This window comes from Anser brachyrhynchus, assembly GCF_964034855.1.
Source record: "Anser brachyrhynchus genome assembly, chromosome: 1".
In the NCBI taxonomy this organism is placed as follows: domain Eukaryota; kingdom Metazoa; phylum Chordata; class Aves; order Anseriformes; family Anatidae; genus Anser; species Anser brachyrhynchus.
In genome coordinates, this window is record NC_137694.1 from 212383646 (window position 1) to 212399883 (window position 16238).

The 16238-nt window shown below is 72.0% G+C and overlaps 2 protein-coding genes across 5 annotated transcripts in view; one reads left to right on the forward strand and one right to left on the reverse strand.

The window, feature by feature from the left end:
• Window positions 1-2250: 2250 nt before the first annotated feature.
• Window positions 2251-9753, reverse strand: RHOG (ras homolog family member G). The gene is made up of 2 exons (XM_080563343.1): window positions 9596-9753; window positions 2251-3908 (listed from the first exon to the last, which is right to left on the reverse strand). Exon 2 carries the CDS (start codon window positions 3866-3868, stop codon window positions 3293-3295), a length of 576 nt encoding a protein of 191 aa, XP_080419469.1. The 5' UTR covers window positions 3869-3908; window positions 9596-9753; the 3' UTR covers window positions 2251-3292.
• A 2900-nt stretch (window positions 9754-12653) lies between these two features.
• STIM1 (stromal interaction molecule 1) overlaps window positions 12654-16238 on the forward strand; it is a 94658-nt gene continuing 91073 nt past the window's right edge. Inside the window, exons 1-2 of one of the 4 annotated variants that reach the window (XM_080564626.1) lie at window positions 12654-12670; window positions 12844-13036. In XM_080564626.1, coding sequence (XP_080420752.1) covers window positions 12928-13036 — 109 coding nt within the window. In that variant the 5' untranslated portion in view covers window positions 12654-12670; window positions 12844-12927. Of the gene's footprint in view, window positions 12671-12786; window positions 13037-16238 lie in introns of those variants that run through there. The other 3 variants (XM_080564627.1, XM_080564628.1, XM_080564629.1) reach the window with 3 other exon arrangements.

Sequence of the window (16238 nt, forward strand, 5' to 3'; positions counted from 1 at the left end):
CTGCGGCCGGGGCGGGCTGGGGGCTCAGCTCCCTGCAGCTGTGCCTGGAGCTGCTCCGGTGCCTGCGTGGACATCGGCACGATTGGGGCTGAGCTGGCACCCAGCCCAGGGCTGCTGTTTTGTGCCTTGTGCCCTGTGCCAATCCCTGCAGGCACTGCATCGGGGTGCTGGGCATGGCGGTGCCGTGGTGGCACGCAGCAGGCTGGGGACAGGCAAGTGCCCAAGCCCCCGGCGCTGCAGCCCAGCACGGCCCTGGCACGGCCCTGGCACGGCCCTGGCACCCCACCCCTCCCCAGGACCCCAAGGCGATGCGGGGCCGGGCTGGGTGCAGGATGCGGATCCAGGCGCTGGGGCTGGCTGCAGGATGCGTGCGCTGGGCAGCCCTGGCGGGGCGCGGGGCGGGTGGGAGCTGTTGGCCGAGTCCTCCCCGCAGCTGGAGGCTCCGCTCCCCGCCCGGCCCCAGGGGCCTGACGCGGCTGCAGATGCTGCAGGGCTGGGCTGGGTGGTCACGGGGCAGGGGACGTGGGATATGGGGCACGGGACGTGGGATATGGGGCAGGGGACGTGGGATATGGGGCACGGGATGTGGGATATGGGGCAGGGGACGTGGGATATGGGGCACGGGACGTGGGATATGGGGCAGGGGATGTGGGATATGGGGCACGGGACGTGGGATATGGGGCAGGGGACGTGGGATATGGGGCACGGGACGTGGGGCAGCCACGCTGGGCTGAGCCAGCTCAGGGCAGGGTGCAAGCAGCGGGGCCGGGGCCCTCGGCTTCCCTCTGCACCGCCCTGGGGCTCCCCCAGGGCTGCCCACGCCTCGGCACGGGCCCTGACCTCATGCAGCGGGGCCGGGGACGCGGAGGGGAAAACCCGTGAGCTCATCCCCACGCTGCGCCCCAGGGCCGGGGCAGGGCCGCGTCCCGCTGCAGCTCCGCGTCCTGCCCCGGGTCCCCGCCTCGTCCCAGCCCTGCTCCCCCTGTCCCCACCGGGGGGGCAGCTCGGCCCTGCGAGGGGGTCCCCGTGGCCAGACCCTGCCCCAGCAGCTCCAGGCACAGGGAGCGTCCCGCTGCGGCACTGGGGTCCCCGTGGGGACAGCACCCTGGGGGCACGGGGACCGGCGGGTGCCAGCGGGGTGCGTGGGGCACCCGCGCAGTGGCCGGGGGTCGCCGTGGGGCCGGATCCTGCTGCCTACAGGCTCCTGGGGCCTAGGAAGTGGGGGGAGGCTTTGCACCGTCCCCAAGGGGCTGCGGCCAGGCTGGCGGCCGACGTGCGCCCTCGGCACGGGACGGGACAGGATGGGGACAGAGCCACCCCGCCTCGCGGGCATCGTCGCCCACGCCAGCCCCCGGGGCCCCCCCCAGATCTGCTCAGGAAGCGGCCGGCGGGGAACAAAGGCCGCTTGTGCGGGGCCGCCGGGTCTCTGCCCTTCCTGCAGCGGGGCCTGGCTGCGGCCCCGGGGCGAGACAAGGGGCCCGTGTGTGCCGGGGCCCTGCCAGGGCCGGATCCGGCCACCGGCAGCTCCTGCCCCCGAGGGGCTGCAGCGCCCAGAGCCCCCCCGGCACCCCCGGCCCCGGGCAGGCCAGGCCAGGGATGGCTCCGGGCATGGGGGGCTCCGGTGCTGAGCTTGGAGGGGGCCGGACGGGGCAGGGCCCGAGCTGGGGTGGCGGGGGGCTCGCAGGGAGGAGAGCCTGTCCCGGGGACCTGGGGCCATCCCCACGGCGTCCCCACAGCCTGCCGTGTCCCTGGGCACGGCCCCGTGGCTCTTCCCATCCCCAGCAGTGCCCAAGGCCAGGCTGGGGGGGCTGGGGGCAGCCGGGGGTGGAGGCAGGGGGCCCTGACCAGGGCAGGGGGGGTGGGACTGGGGGGGCTTTAAGGTCCCTTCCAAGCCAGACCAGTCTGTGGTTCTATGCAGCGTCCCCACACCCATCACCTGCAGTGCCCGTCCCCATGCCCTGCAACGTCCCCGTCTCTACAGTGTCCCTGTGCCCATCCCTGCCGTGCCCCCATGCCCTGCAGCGTCCCCATTCCTGCAGTGTCCCCGTGCCCCGCCACATCCCCATGTCCCCGCAGAGGAGCTCAGCGCTGCCCTGTGTGGGCCCTGGGGTGCAGGCCCGGCCATGGTGGGGTACCCCGGGCTCCCCCCAGCCCAGGATGCCCCAGGTTTTGGGGCCAGCGCCCGCGTCCCCCCCGGCAGGTGGCTCCAGGGGTGCTGGGAGCGCGCGGGAGAGCACAGGAGGCGCGGGGGCCTGGGCAGGGCTGGTTTTATTCACGGAAAAGCAACTCGGCGAGGAGCTCGTCGCAGGCAGGTCCCATTGCCATTTGCAGTTCTTCGTCACCAGGGTCCTGGGGGACAAAACCCTCCCCAGGGCCTGTGCCAGCTCCGCTCCCGCCGGGGCCGGGCTCCCGTGGCGGCGTGATGCCGGTGCTGGGCGCGGGGAGCGGCGGTGCCGTGCCCACCCCGGGAGCCCCCACGCGGGACGGACCCCGGGCACCCGCGGGGTCCCTGTGGGGCTGGGTGCCCAGGCAGGAGCCGGGGGGGTGCAGCTCCCCCGGGCATCCCCTTCTCAGGAAGCGTTGCTCTGTGCCGGCACTGCAGAGGCGTCACCCGAAAGCGAACGCTGACAGCCAGGGATGAGGACGGGGCCGGAGGGGGTGCAGGACCCGTGGGGGCAGCAGGGAGCCCGGCCGGCCCCGGGGCAAACGGGCAGGTAGTGCAGAGTGCTCGGTGCCGCTCGGGCTGTGGCAGCTCGGGGCTGGCAGCCCTCGGCCCTGCTGAGCACCAGGGGAGGCAGCGAGCCTGGAGCTGGGGGTGCTCGGAGCCGGGGTGTTTGGAGCTGGGGGTGCTCTGAGCTGGGGTGCTCGGAGCTGGGGGTGCTTGGAGCTGGGGTGCTCAGAGCTGGGGGTGCTCAGAGCTGGAGGTGTTTGGAGGGAGCTGGGGATGCTTGGAGACGGGTATGCTCGGAACTGGGAATGCTCAGAGCCAGGGTGCTCGGATCTGGGGGTGCTTGGAGCTGGGGTGCTCAGAGCTGGGGTGCTCGGAGCTGGAGGTGTTTGGAGGGAGCTGGGGGTGCTCAGAATTGGGGTACTCAGAGCTGGAGGTGCTCGGAGCTGGAGGTGTTCAGATCCGAGGTGCTCGGAGCCAGGGGTGCTCGGAGCCAGGGGTGCTCGGAGCCGGGGCAGCGGGGAGATGCTGGCAGGGTCCTGCAGCGCTGGGCAGTGCCCGGGGAGCGGCGGGGCCGGGGCAGGAGCGTCTCTGGCTGGGCTGGCGCTGCGCCCGGGCTGCCCCTCACAAGAGGACGCAGGGCTTCTTGGGCTTGGCTGGGGTGGGGTTGAGCACGGCTCGCACCGCCTCCGTGAAGACATCCTTGATGCCCTCCTGGTTGAGCGCGGAGCACTCCAGGTACTTGACGGCGTGGATCTGCTTGGAGAGGCTGATTCCCTGCTGGGTGGTGATGGGCGCCTGGTTCTGCTCCTTGAGCTTCTTCATGGTCTCGGGGTTGTTCCTCAGATCCTTCTTGGTGCCGACGAGGAGGATGGGCACGCTGGGGCAGTGGTGGCACACCTCGGGGTACCACTTGTGCTTGACATTCTCGTAGGAGGGCGGGCTGGCGATGGAGAAGCAGATGATGAAGACGTTGGTCTGGGGGTAGGAAAGCGTCCGGAGGCGGTCGTACTCCTCCTGGCCGGCCGTGTCCCAGAGGTTTAAGTTAATAGTCCTGCCATCGACCGTGTTCTGGGCGCTGTAGTTGTCGAAGACGGTGGGGATGTACTCCTTGGGGAAGGCGTTGGTGGTGTAGCAGATGAGGAGGCAGGTCTTCCCCACCGCCCCGTCGCCCACCACCACGCACTTGATGCTCTGCATCCCGGTGGCCTCAGCGTCCCCCGTGTCTGCCTTCAGCAACCTGCGGGGGGGGAAAGGGGTCAGGGAACGGGGCCGCGGGACACAGCACCGCTGTTTGCAGCCAGCAGCCCCTGGGATGCTCAGCGGCCCCGACGGGGAACTGCGTCCCACCGGCATGGGACACACACGTGCCACTGGGGAGCGCGTCTTCCACAGGGTGCTGCAGGGCCCCGTGCCGTGCCGTGCCGTGCCGTGCTGTGCCATGCTGTGCCGTGCCGCCAGCCCCGCTGCAAGGCCACCGCCGGCCCCAGCAGCTGTGTTTATCCCCAGCCCCGGCGCACGTTTCCCTGTTTGCCTTCCTCAGGCTCCCTCTGCGATTCCCATTAAGGGCCGCATCCTGCTGCCCTTCCTGCGGGAGCGGTGGAGCCGGGGGCCGGCAGCCCCCTTCCCGGGCAGGGTCCCGCTAACAGCCGGGGCGAGGACCCCAAGGGCTGCCGGGGTGGGGGGGGGACTTATCTCGGCCGGGGACGGAGGCTCACGCGGGGCTCATGTGCGGTGCCGGCACCATGGGGAGGGAGCGGGGCCGAGGGGACCCACCACTGGCACGGCCACGAGGAAAGAGGGGCTGTGTCCCCTGGGGGACGGGGACGCTGTGCCGGTGCCTGGTGGCTGGGTGGGGGGGTCTCAGGGGGGGTGAGCACGGCTGGGGCAAAGGCAGAGGGGCCGTGCCCCCCGCCCCCCCCCCATGGGGAAGTCGCTCTTCCTCTTCCCGCGCTGACACCGGCTTCCTGCCTGCGGGGGCGGCTGCGCTGTGCCCCCCGCCCTGCCTGGCTCCCGGCCCGGCCCCGCGCCCCCACCCCGCCGTGTGCAGCTCCCTGGGGTGTGGGTGCTGCAGGGGGGGGGCGGGGGGGGCTGCCACCACGTCCCCCACCCCACGCACGGCACAGCAGGAACCGCTCGGGACGCGGCTGCGTGGGATCCCCCGCGAGCGAGCTCCGGCCTCGTCTTCCTCCCCGCCCCGGCTGCAGGCAGATGGCTGCGGGCGGCTTCCTCTCGCCGAGCTGCACAGCGGCACCGGGGGGCCCCGGGGGGGTTCTGGGGGGGCAGCGCCGCGGTGGGGCCTGGGCAGGGGCTGGAGCAGCAGCACGGGGCTGGGCGGTGGGATGGGGCAGAGATGGGAGCGGGACTGGGGCGCTGGGAGCAGGGCGAGGGGAACGGGACCGTGAGTAGGTCTGGGGGGCAGCAGAAGGATCGGGATGGGGGCCGTGGGAGCAGGAGCAGGCTCAGGGTGGTGGGAGGCTGCCCCCCCCCTCAGGTGCCGGCCCCAGGCTGCCCCCGTTGTCACTTCCCAGGATGGGGGCCGCAGGGACACGGGGGGGGCGGCACTGGGGGGAGATCCCAGGGGGTGCCCCCTGCCCCGCTGCCTTCCCAGGCAGCTGACAAAGCTGCAGCCTGGCTTGGCTTGGGTTTTTTTAATCTCTTTTAATTAAAGAAGAGACGGCACAAGTACGGCCCTGCAGATACCCGCCTCCCTTCATGTTTCCCATTTTCTGCCCCTGGACGACCAAGCCCAGCCCGCTCCCGGCGCAGCTGCGGGGACGGGGCTGGCTGACCCCATGCAGGGCTGCGCCCCGGGCACAGCTTCCTCCCGAACCCCTCTGCAAAACCCACCCCTGCTGTGGGGGCCATGGGGGGCGGCCGTGCTGCGGGGACCCCACGGGACCCCACGGCACCGGGCTCAGCCGGGCCGGGTGGCCGCTGGCTGCACCAGGGGCCGGGGGGGCCGGGGGGGCCGGGGGGCTCTGCCCAGCCCCGGGCCGGGGACACCCATCCGGCGAGCGGCCGGGGAGGTGCAGGGAAGCTGCTCGCGGTCTATAAATACCCTGGAGAAGGACGCGGGCGGGAAGAGCAGCCGGAGCCGGAGGACAATGCTGGCAGAAGAACAAATGGGCAGGAGCCGGACCCGGCGCGCGGCGGGGGCGCGGGAGGAGGCCGCAGCGCCGGCACCGGGCTCCTGCTCCTCCACGCAGCGCCTCGGCCCCACGGGCAGCGCTGCGGCAAGCGGGGCCGGGCCCACGCGCTGCCAGCTCCCGGCGCTGTGACTGCCGTGCTGCTCCCCGACACATCCCGGCCTGGTGGCAATCGTGGAAACCACCCGTGTGCCTGCCCCTGCCCCTGCCCCTGCCCCTGCCCCTGCCCCTGTCCCCATCCCCGTCCTGGGAAAGGCACTGCCCAAGTCAGCGAGGCCGCAGGGGCAGTGCCCGAGTGGAAACACTGCCCGTGAGACCATCACTGCCGCAGGGAACGTGGCCAAGCCGCGGGGCAGCCCCTGTGGGAAGGGTCCCCGCAGCCCCCCGGGGGCTGGGAAGGCCCCGCACAGCCCAGGCACCACAGGCACAGCTGGCTCCGGGTGCGGGGATGGGGACAGGGACAGGGACAGGGCCATGGACATGGTGAGGGCACCTGCAGGCACGGTGGCACCAGGCACGGGGCTCACCGAGTGGGGGCTTGGCACTGATGGAGAGCAGACAGAGCCGGGCATCGCAGCACCTGCCGAAACCCCAGCTCATCCTCGGAGGGATGGAGCCACCCCGAAACCCCACACCAAACAGGGCCGGGGTCTGCCCGTCGGCTCCCCCCTGTGCCACGGTCCCCGAGCATCCCGCACCGGGGCTCCCGAGGCTCCGGCAGCCCACGGCCCCTGCCCTGCGGTGCCCGGGGACACCCGGCCCCAGCCGTGTCCCCAGCCCCGGCCCCGCCGCCTGCACAAGGCCGCTCTGTTCTCCCGGGAAGGCTCTGGCAAACCCCGCTGCCTCTCCGGCAGCTCCTTAACCCCTTCTCACCCCACGGGCCACGGGGGTGCGGGGAGCCTCGGTCACGGCGCGGTCCCCCCGGCGCTTCCCCGGGTGCCACAGGGGCAGGGGACAGCAGCGCGCGTGCCCCGGCCCCAGGACACCCACTCCTGAGGCCAGGAAGGTTTGGGGGGCCTCCCCACTGCCCCCACGGCACACACCCCTGCACCCCGTGAATCTGGCCCCACTCTGGCCTCAGCCGTCCCCATCAGGGCACGGTCGCCGTTAGGGGACGGGGCTGGCCACGCTCTGCCCCGCGGGTGCAGGACCACCCCATTCGGGTCCAGGGCCGCCCCAAATCCTGCTCGGCCACAGGGGGCACAGACCCTGCTGGGGGCTGCTGGAGCCTCCCAGAGCCTGCCGGGCAACGGGACGGGGGAGACGAGGGTGCAGCGGGCTTGGGGAAGAGCCTTCGTGTGTGACCTGGGGACGAGGGGCACGGCCTGCACGGGGTGGCAGGAGGGGCCCCTTCCCTGCCCCGCAGCCCGGCCCCACGCCCCCGCCCCTGCCCCGTGGGGCCGCACAGCCCCGGCCCCGCAGGAGGAGGGGAAACCGGAGGAGGAAGAGGAAGAGGAAGAGTCGGGGCACGGAGGGGTTCGGCACCGCCAGCCCCGCCACGCCACCGCGGCCGGGCTGCGGGGGTGCCAGGGAGGGGGTGCGGCGGCCGAGCGGGGTCTCGGGGTGATTCATCCCCCGCCTCGCCTCGCCGCCCGCCGGGACGGGAAAAACGACTCATCTCTGCTTCAGCAGAAAAGGGAAGCAAAACCTTCCCTCCATCCCTCGCACCCGGGGCACCCCCACCCCACCCCCACCCCCCCGCCGGCTTTTTCCGCTGGGGGAGCGGAGCGGGCACCCGGCGCGACCGTGGGGCTGCAGCTCCCCTGCCACGGCGGCACCCGGCTCACCCCCACCGAACCCCGCGTGCTGCAGGCGCTGCTCCCCGCGCCCCGCGCCCCGCGCCCCACACCCCGCGCCCCGCGGCCGCGCTGCCACCTGCACGACCCCACCGTGCCCTGCACCGCGCACCCCGCACCGCGCACCCCGGGCTGCACCCCAAAGCATGCACCGCACAGCGCACGCCCTGCGCCCCGCACCCCGCACTGCACAGCCCCTGCCTTACCCCGCACCGTGCTCCGTGCACCCCACGCCGTGCACCCAGCCCAGGGCACGACCCTGCCCGCACCCAGCGCACCTCTGCCCGAGGTCCCCCCCACGAGGTCCTGGACAGACGGACGGGCCCAGACAACCGGACGCCACACCGGGGGTTCCCCCTGCCCCAGCTGCTGTGCCAAGGGGGCCCACCTCTGAACAGCGGGTCTGTGAGGAGGGGGCTCCTGGACGGGGCTCCCTGACCCCGCAGCACCAACACGCGCCTTCAGGGGACGGGCAGAGCGCCCCGCTTCCCCCAGCAGCCCCTTCCCCACCGCCGGGAGCGCCGAGCTGCAGCACCCCGGGCTCCTCAGAGCAGCACGGCGGCACGGGGCCACGCACCGAGCACGGAGCCGTCCGTCCCCATTCTGGGTCTGCGGGGCGCTGTCCCCATTGTCCCCATGCGCGGCGTCCCGCGGGGCTGCTCCTCTGCCAGCCCCGTGAGAGCAGCGCGGCACGGCCCCCACCCCAGCTACGAGAAAGAGGAAACTCATAAAATCTAAAAATACAGAGCAGGGAGCCCTGCAGGGGCCGAGCCGCGGGGAGCGGGGCGATGGCTGCCAGGGCCCCGCTCCGTGGGAACCTCCCCGCAGCTCCCCCGCGGACCGGGGGGCCCGGCCGTCGTGGCGATAATAACAGGATCACAGAATCGTCTAGGTTGGAAGAGACCTCCAAGATCATCTAGTCCAACCTCTAAAACGTCTGTGCTGAGTCGAAGGATTTCGGTTTCCCTCGCCCTCGGGCTGCAGGCCCTGCGTGACCGATTTCCTCATTCTGCTCCCATCGCTTCCCGCACGGGCGCTGCTGGGGCTGTGCTGCCCGCGGGCGCTGCCGCGGCTCCGCACGGCTCCGAGCGCGGCTGGGGGGGGGCCGGGCCCTGCTCCCCCCCGTGCGTTTGGGCCGTTTGCACAGCAAAGCTCACGCACGCACCTGGGGGGGCACTTTGGAGACACGGGGCAGGGGGCAGCGGCGGGGACATCATCGCCCTGCTCTGCTCCTCGTGGGGTGGACCGAGGGGATGGGGATGGGGATGGAGGGATGGAGGTGGAGGGATGGAGGTGGAGGTGGAGGGATGGAAGTGGAGCGGTGGAAGTGGCGGGGATGGAGATGGCGGGGATGGAGGTGGCGGGGACGGAGATGGCAAGGACGCCTCCCTGTCCCTTTTGGGATACGCGGGGGCCCCGCCGTGCTGCAGGCCAGCAGCGGGACGTCGCCGGGAGGCGGCGTGACCTCGTGCTCGGCTTGTGGCACATCAGCCCCGCCGCTTTCGAGGTGCCGCGAGGAAGAGGACCCCACGAAGGGGACCCTTCGTGGGAGGACCCCGCGAAGCCGCCCCAGAGGTGGCCCCGCGCTGTCACCGTCCACCCAGCACCGCACGTCCCCTTGTGCCACGGCGTCCCCAGCGGGCACCGCGCTGGGGCTGGGGGCTCCTCCGCGGGGTCTCCGGCAGCCGCCGGGACGTGGGGCTGGGCGAGCAGCTCCGCGGGGCCCTGCTGGGGCAGGGGGCGAGCGGCGGCACCCAGGGGTGCCCCCAGCATCAGCCAGGCTGGGGTGCTCAATGGGTGCGGTGAAAGCGGCGAGCACAAACCGGCGGCACCCCCCCGGTCCCCCCCGGCATCCAGGACCCCCCCGGCGCCCCCGAAGGGGGGCGCCGGGGGGGTCCTGGATGCCGGGGGACCGGGGGGGTGCCGCCCCCAGCTCCCCCCCCCAGCAGCCCCCCAACCTCCCCCCCTTCCCCAGCACTCACCCCGGGGCATGGCGCTGGCTTCGTGGGGAGGGGGCGAGGGCAGGGGGCTGCGCTGCGCTCCCCCCGGCAGCCGGGCTGCTGAGCGCTCCCGGCACAAAACTTTGCCTCCCGCCGCCGAGCCCCGGCCCGCCCCCGCCGCTTCCTTCCTGCTTTGGGGGGGTGGGGGAAAAGCGGGGGGGGGGGGTGGGGGGGAAGGAGATCGGGGCGGGGGGGGGGGGGGGGGCGTGGGGAGCCGTGGGCACGGCGGGATGTGAGCGTGGGAACGGCGGTGGGCAGGGGGTTCCCCCGGGGATGTTGAACGCCCCTTTTCCTCCCCCCCCCACCCCCCCGGCTCCACGCAGCTGAGCCCCCCCCCCCCGTCCTGACCCCCCCCCCGTATCGGTGCACGGCGCCGCGGGGCCCTGCTGCCACCCAGAGGAGGGATGGGGCAGGGGGGGCCCCGCTGGGTGTCCCCGAGCACGGTGGGTGCGGGGGCCCAGCGCCTGGGGGCTGCTCCGGCCCCGGCCCCGTCTCGGATCCCAACACAGGTCCTGTCCCCATCCCGTCCTGCCCCATCTCCATCCCCACTCTCATCCCCATCCTGTCCCCGTCCCCAGCCCATCCTACATCATCTCCATCCTCATCACCATCCGCATCCCCAAACCATCCCCACCTCTATCCTATCCTATCCTATCCTATCCTATCCTATCCTATCCTATCCTATCCTATCCTATCCTATCCTATCCTATCCTATCCTATCCTATCCTATCCTATCCTATCCTATCCTATCCTATCCTATCCTATCCTATCCTATCCTATCCTATCCCATCCCATCCCATCTCATCCTATCCTAAACTCATCCCTATCTCCATCTCCATCTCCATCCCCATCCCCATCCCATCTCCATCCCCAACCTCAGCCCATCCCCATCCCATCCCACTCCATACTCATCCCCATCCTATCTCCATTCCCATCCCCATCCTATCCCCAACCCAACCCAATCCCATCCCCATCCCACCCCACCCCATCCCCACCCCATCCCATCCCATCCCATCCCATCCCATCCCATCCCATCCCCATCCCATCCCCATCCCCATCCCATCCCCATCCCCATCCCCATCCCATCCCATCCCCATCCCATCCCCATCCCCATCCCCATCCCATCCCCATCCCCATCCCCACCCCACCCCATCCCATCCCCATCCCATCCCCATCCCATCCCCATCCCATCCCATCCCATCCCCATCCCATCCCCATCCCCATCCCCATCCCATCCCATCCCCATCCCATCCCCATCCCCATCCCCATCCCCATCCCATCCCCATCCCCATCCCCACCCCACCCCATCCCATCCCCATCCCATCCCCATCCCATCCCCATCCCCATCCCCATCCCATCCCATCCCATCCCATCCCATCCCATCCCCATCCCATCCCCATCCCCATCCCCACCCCACCCCATCCCATCCCATCCCATCCCATCCCATCCCATCCCATCCCATCCCATCCCATCCCATCCCATCCCATCCCATCCCATCCCCATCCCATCCCATCCCCATCCCATCCCATCCCCATCCCATCCCATCCCATCCCATCCCATCCCCATCCCATCCCATCCCATCCCCATCCCATCCCATCCCATCCCATCCCATCCCCATCCCATCCCATCCCCATCCCATCCCATCCCATCCTACCCCATCCCATCCCATCCCCATCCCATCCCCATCCCATCCCCATCCCATCCCCATCCCCATCCCCATCCCATCCCCATCCCCATCCCCATCCCATCCCATCCCCATCCCACCACAGGCGGGGCGTTCACTTCACAAACAACTTTTCCAATCCCACTGCCCTGGGTATGGCTCAGGGTGATTCTGGGGACGGATCCGGTCCCTGCAGGGGAGCTTTGCTGCCACCCTGTGCTGTGGGAAAAGGATGTGGGAAACCCGACCCATACTGGGACAGGCTGGGGTCAAGGGCTGGCAAACACGTCGTGGAGCTCAAGCAGGAGCCGTGAGGGGCCCTGCCCCGGGGGGGGCCCATCCCCATGCCCAAGTGGTGCTGGGGGCACCCAGCGGGGCCGCAGCCGGGCAGGAAAGGCCCTGGGGGCCTGGTGGGCACCGAGCTGCCGGCAGCCAGCGGGGGCCCTCGGGCACAGAGGGCTGCGGGGGGCCTGGGCTGCTCGGGGCAAAGCAGCGCCCGCAGGGGCAGGGAGGGGATCCTGCCCCTCTGCTCCGCGCTGGGGAGGCCGCCCCTGGGGTGCTCCCGGGGCCAGAGAGGCCTGGAGCTGGTGGCAGGAGCCCAGCGCAGGGCCCCGAGGTGCGGGAGGGCCTGGAGCACCTCTGCCGTGAGGAGAGGCTGCGAGAGCTGGGGCCGCTCGGCCCGGAGAGGAGGAGGCTCCGGGGGAGCTCCCCCGCGGCTGCCGGGGCCTGCGGGGAGCTGCGCAGAGGCCGGGGCCGGGCTCTCGCCGGGGGTGCCCAGGGCCAGGAGCAGAGGCCCCGGGCCCAGCCTGGAGGCCGGGAGGTGCCCTCTGGGCCCCAGGCAGCGCTGCTGTGGCAGGACCCAGCACCCGGCGAGCCCCGTGCCGCCCCGCACAGCAGAGGGGTGCTGGTGCACTGATGTCCCCACATCACTCGGGACGGGAAGGGGCCGCAGTGCTGCTGTTGGGGTGCCACGTACGGAGACACACGGGTACCCCAGAGCAGCGGGCACTGCAGGAGGGCCGCCCCCCACCTGTAGCGGCCCCCCCCGGCCGTTCGTGCCCCGAGAAGCCCCGGGGCTGGGGGCGAGCGGGAGGGGTGGACGCAGCGGTCCCCGTCCCCTCCGCTACCCGCACTGGTCACCCATCCAACCGCCGCACGCAGCCCCTCCTGCTTAGCTTCCGCGCCGCGTCCCGCGCCCATGCCGCTCGCCTCCCCGCACGGCCGCCAGAGGGCGCTGCGGCTCAGCGGCGGGCGCGGGGACCGCGGCGGAGGCGGGAGCGGAGGGGCGTGGCCACCCGCCCTCCCGCCATTGGCCGGGCCTGCCGGGGGGCGTGCCCGGCGCTTGGCTCCGCCCCCTGTCAGCGAGCGCGCGGCGGCGGCGGCGGCACGGCCGGGTGCGGGGCGGGGGGGGGAGGCCGGGAGAGACCACGGAGGAGGGGGGGAGGGGGGGGGAGCGGGAGAGCCCACCTCGGGGGGAGGGGGGAGCGGGGAGGGACCGCGGCGGGGGGGCGGGGGGGGGCCGGTCCGTGCCGCCCCCGGTGTGTGACCGGCGGCCTGTGCCCCGCAGCGAGCCCGGCGGAGCGCAGCGGCGCGGCGCGGCGCGGGGACGGCTCGGCACGGCGATGCGGCGGGGGCGCTGAGCGGCGCGGCCATGGCTCTGCGGGCCGCCGCCGCCGTGTGGGTGCTGTGCGGCGTCCTGCTGCAGCACGGCCGCGGCGACAGGGCCCCGGCGCCGCACCTGGAGGAGGCGGCCAGCGCAGGTGAGGGACGCGGCCGCGGGGCGGCAACGGGAACCCCCCCCCCCCCCCGGGCGGCCCTCAGGGGGCTCGGGGCTCGGCGCCCGGTGCTCGGGGTCCGGCCCCGGGGAAGCGGCTCCGGGCCCCGCTCGGTGCCGAGGCGCGCCCCGGCCCTCCGCTACCGGGTTCCGGCTCGGGCTGCCCGCGGGACGCCGGCGCCGGGCTCCTGCAGCCGTGCCCGGGAGCCCCGGGGAGCCCCCCCCGGCGCCTCGGCGGCCCCGCTTGGCCCCGCTCAGGGCCGAGCCTGCCCCGGCTCTCGGCCCGGCCGGGAGCGCGGCCGGCGGCTGCCGCCTGTCCCCGCCGCACCCTCGCTTCCCCCCGCCCCAGGCGGCAGCGAGGAAGCCCGTCACGGCCCCCGCGGCCCTGCGGGCCCGGGGAGCGCCGGCGGCGTCCCGTCGCGGCTCGCAGCCGCCGGTAGGACGGAGGCAGGCGGGCGCCGGCCTGCCCGCAGCACCGCGGCGTCCCCGTCCGTGCAGCTGCGGCGGCGCCCGGCCCCGCAGGCCGAGCAGGGAGCCGCGCCCCGGGGCACTGCAGGGGGGGGCCCCGCCGGCACCCCCAGGGGATCGCTCCCGCCGCAGCACCGGGGGGGGGGGGGCTCAGCACCGGGGGGGGGGGCTCAGCACCGGGGGGGGGGCTCAGCACCGGGGGGGGGGGGGGCTCAGCACCGGGGGGGGGGGGCTCAGCACCGGGGGGGGGGGGCTCAGCACCGGGGGGGGGCTCAGCACCGGGGGGCTCCGCGCGCTCGCTGCCGGCCCCGAGGGTCCGGTGCCGCTCGGGAGGTTCCCCCCGGCGCAGGCCGGTGCCGGGAGCGGTTCCTCCCCGGCTCGGGGCGGCGAACATACACGGTCGGAAGCACCGCGGCGGGGGCACCGTGGCCGGGCCGCGTCTGGCCGTGCGCGGGGCGAGGCCGTTCCCCGCGGCTCGGCTCCGTGCCCGCCACCGCCACCCGGCAACGGGCTCGGGGCCGCGGGGATCGGGCCCGCGTGGGCGCCGACACGGCCCCGAGTCCCCGCAGGCGCCGCTCCGGAGGCGGCTCGCCCTCCGTACGGGGCCCGGGGGCACAGGGCAAGTCCCGCAGCCGCGCTATCGGGCGAGCGATCGGGGGCTCGGCGCCCGGTTCGGGGGCGGGGAGGTGGCGGCACCTCGCAGAGAGCGTGGTTTCTGTGGCTCCTTTTTCCTTCGCGCCGGCCGCGTGCTGGCTTTTCTGTTAGAAGTTGGTTTTATGTTCTTCGTACGCGTTCTGAAGTCCTTAAGCCGGTTCCCATCCAGCCCGCTCCATTAAGGAAACTGGATCTCTGCAGTCCTTTTGATGAAGCAAGGTTTATGCCTCCAAGGAATTTTCGGATGAGTTATTTTTGGAGGCCCTGCAGAAGTGCGGCGGCCCTGGTGATTCAGCTGCTGCCTTGCTGTTCCCTCGGAGCAGGCGGTGCGGGGAGGGCGCGGGCCCCGCGACCCGCTCCCCACGCCGCCCACAGGTGGGCTTCTCCTGCAGAAGACGTTCTTCTTCTCCACGCTGTTGGGTTTTCTCTGCCGGCACGTTCTGGTTCCTTCTGGGCGCGCAGTGCTGCAGAGCACCACAGGGCACCTGGCAGGGGGGCACCGCTTGCAGGCTGCAAACCCAGACACGCGGCAGCCGGGCGCCTTGGTACAGCGCGGGTCCGTTCGGCCCGAAGGCCGGCGGCTCGTGGTGCAGCCACACCGTGTACGGGGAGCTCGGTGGTGCTTGCTGCACTCTGCTAACACACCTTAAAGCAAACGTGCCCTTTGGGGTCGCTTGGCCACTTGCTTTTTAACTCCTGGGGCTGCTGCTCGTAGCCCAGCGCAGCGAACGGCCTCAGACAGCAGCACGCCGCGTTTCTCCCCGTGTGTTCCCCGGGAGCACAAAACGCGCGTTGTGCTCGCTGGGTGCGCGTCCCCAGCAGCGCAGACTCTTATCGTGAAGCAGGGGTGGGTGTTTGACACATTTTCGAAAGTGAAAGGGTTCTATTTATTTATTTATTTGCTTGACATACCACGATTTTAATGATTTTAAAAAAAATGGGCAGCGCCGGTCACTTTTCTCTGGGGCAAGGGGTGATGTGTCCCAGGAGATGCAAGAAGGCTGCGTGCAGAAGCCGAAACGTGGCTTTAGCGGTGTCTGCTCAGCTGCTTGTGTTCCTCTGCACACACCACGGGCACACCGCTGCACTTTGCTGACTGTTTGTGCTGCTTCCTAAGATTTCCGAGTGAGAGTTTGAAAAGAGCGGTTTTATCTGTGGAGGAAAGTCAGAGCTGGTGACCGGGCTCTTGGGGAAAACCAGATCAGATTTTCTTCTGGCTTCGACTCGTTCAGAGGTGAGCGCTGCTGGCGAGTGCTTCATCTTTACTCCTTCCGTGCCTATGCCAGATTTACGTTCGGTTGCGCTCAAAAGGGCAGGAGCCATTTCGTAAGGCACGCAGGGAGCCTCGGTGCGCGGTGTGGTGCCGCGGAGCCGGGAGGGGCAGCGAGGGGGGCCCGAAGGCGCCCGTCCCCGTCCCGCAGCGAGTGCGAGCGCCTCGCAGAGAAGCGCCGCGACCCGGGGAGCCCGCGCAGCGGCCGCGCCGCGTTGCGCAGGATGTGCTGACAGCCGCCCTGCCGTTATTATTGTTTTCACCCACACGTGGTTATTTTTAGCCCCGCTCCGTCCAGCTGCACGCCCGGCCCGGGGATCTCGTCGTGCCGTTCGCACGCCCCCCTGCCGGCGGCAGGGACGGAGCCGATACCCAGCGGCGCTGTCGGGAGGGGGCTGCTCCTCTTCGTGGTTCCCTGCTGGGACCTCACGGTCACCGGTGTCCGTCCGGCCCGCGGGGACGGGCTCGGCCGTCCTGCTGTCTGCGTGGCCTTCAGCCGCGCGTCGCGGCCGCTTACGTCAAGTGAGAGCACGCGCGGCGCTTCTGCAGAGCGGCTGCCTCGGGAACTTGTGCTCTCGATCGCAGTGACAGCGGTGAGCTCCTCGATGGCCTGAGCTGGCGTTGGTGAGCTTGCTCCTCTTCCCTTCTCACATCATCGCTGCTGGGAGCGTTGCCGGAGATGCGGGGAAGGCGCAGGGGTTTGGGCCGGGGGCGGCGGCGCTGTTCCTGGCTTCTTTGGCCGCGGCGCCGCTCACCTGAGCTTTGTTAGGTTGCCACCTGCCCCGTCCCCTTCCAG

What these genes read in the sequence shown, in the direction of transcription:
- RHOG (XM_080563343.1), bottom strand. Translation starts at nt 3,868, where the DNA reads ATGCAGAGCATCAAGTGCGTGGTGGTGGGCGACGGGGCGGTGGGGAAG.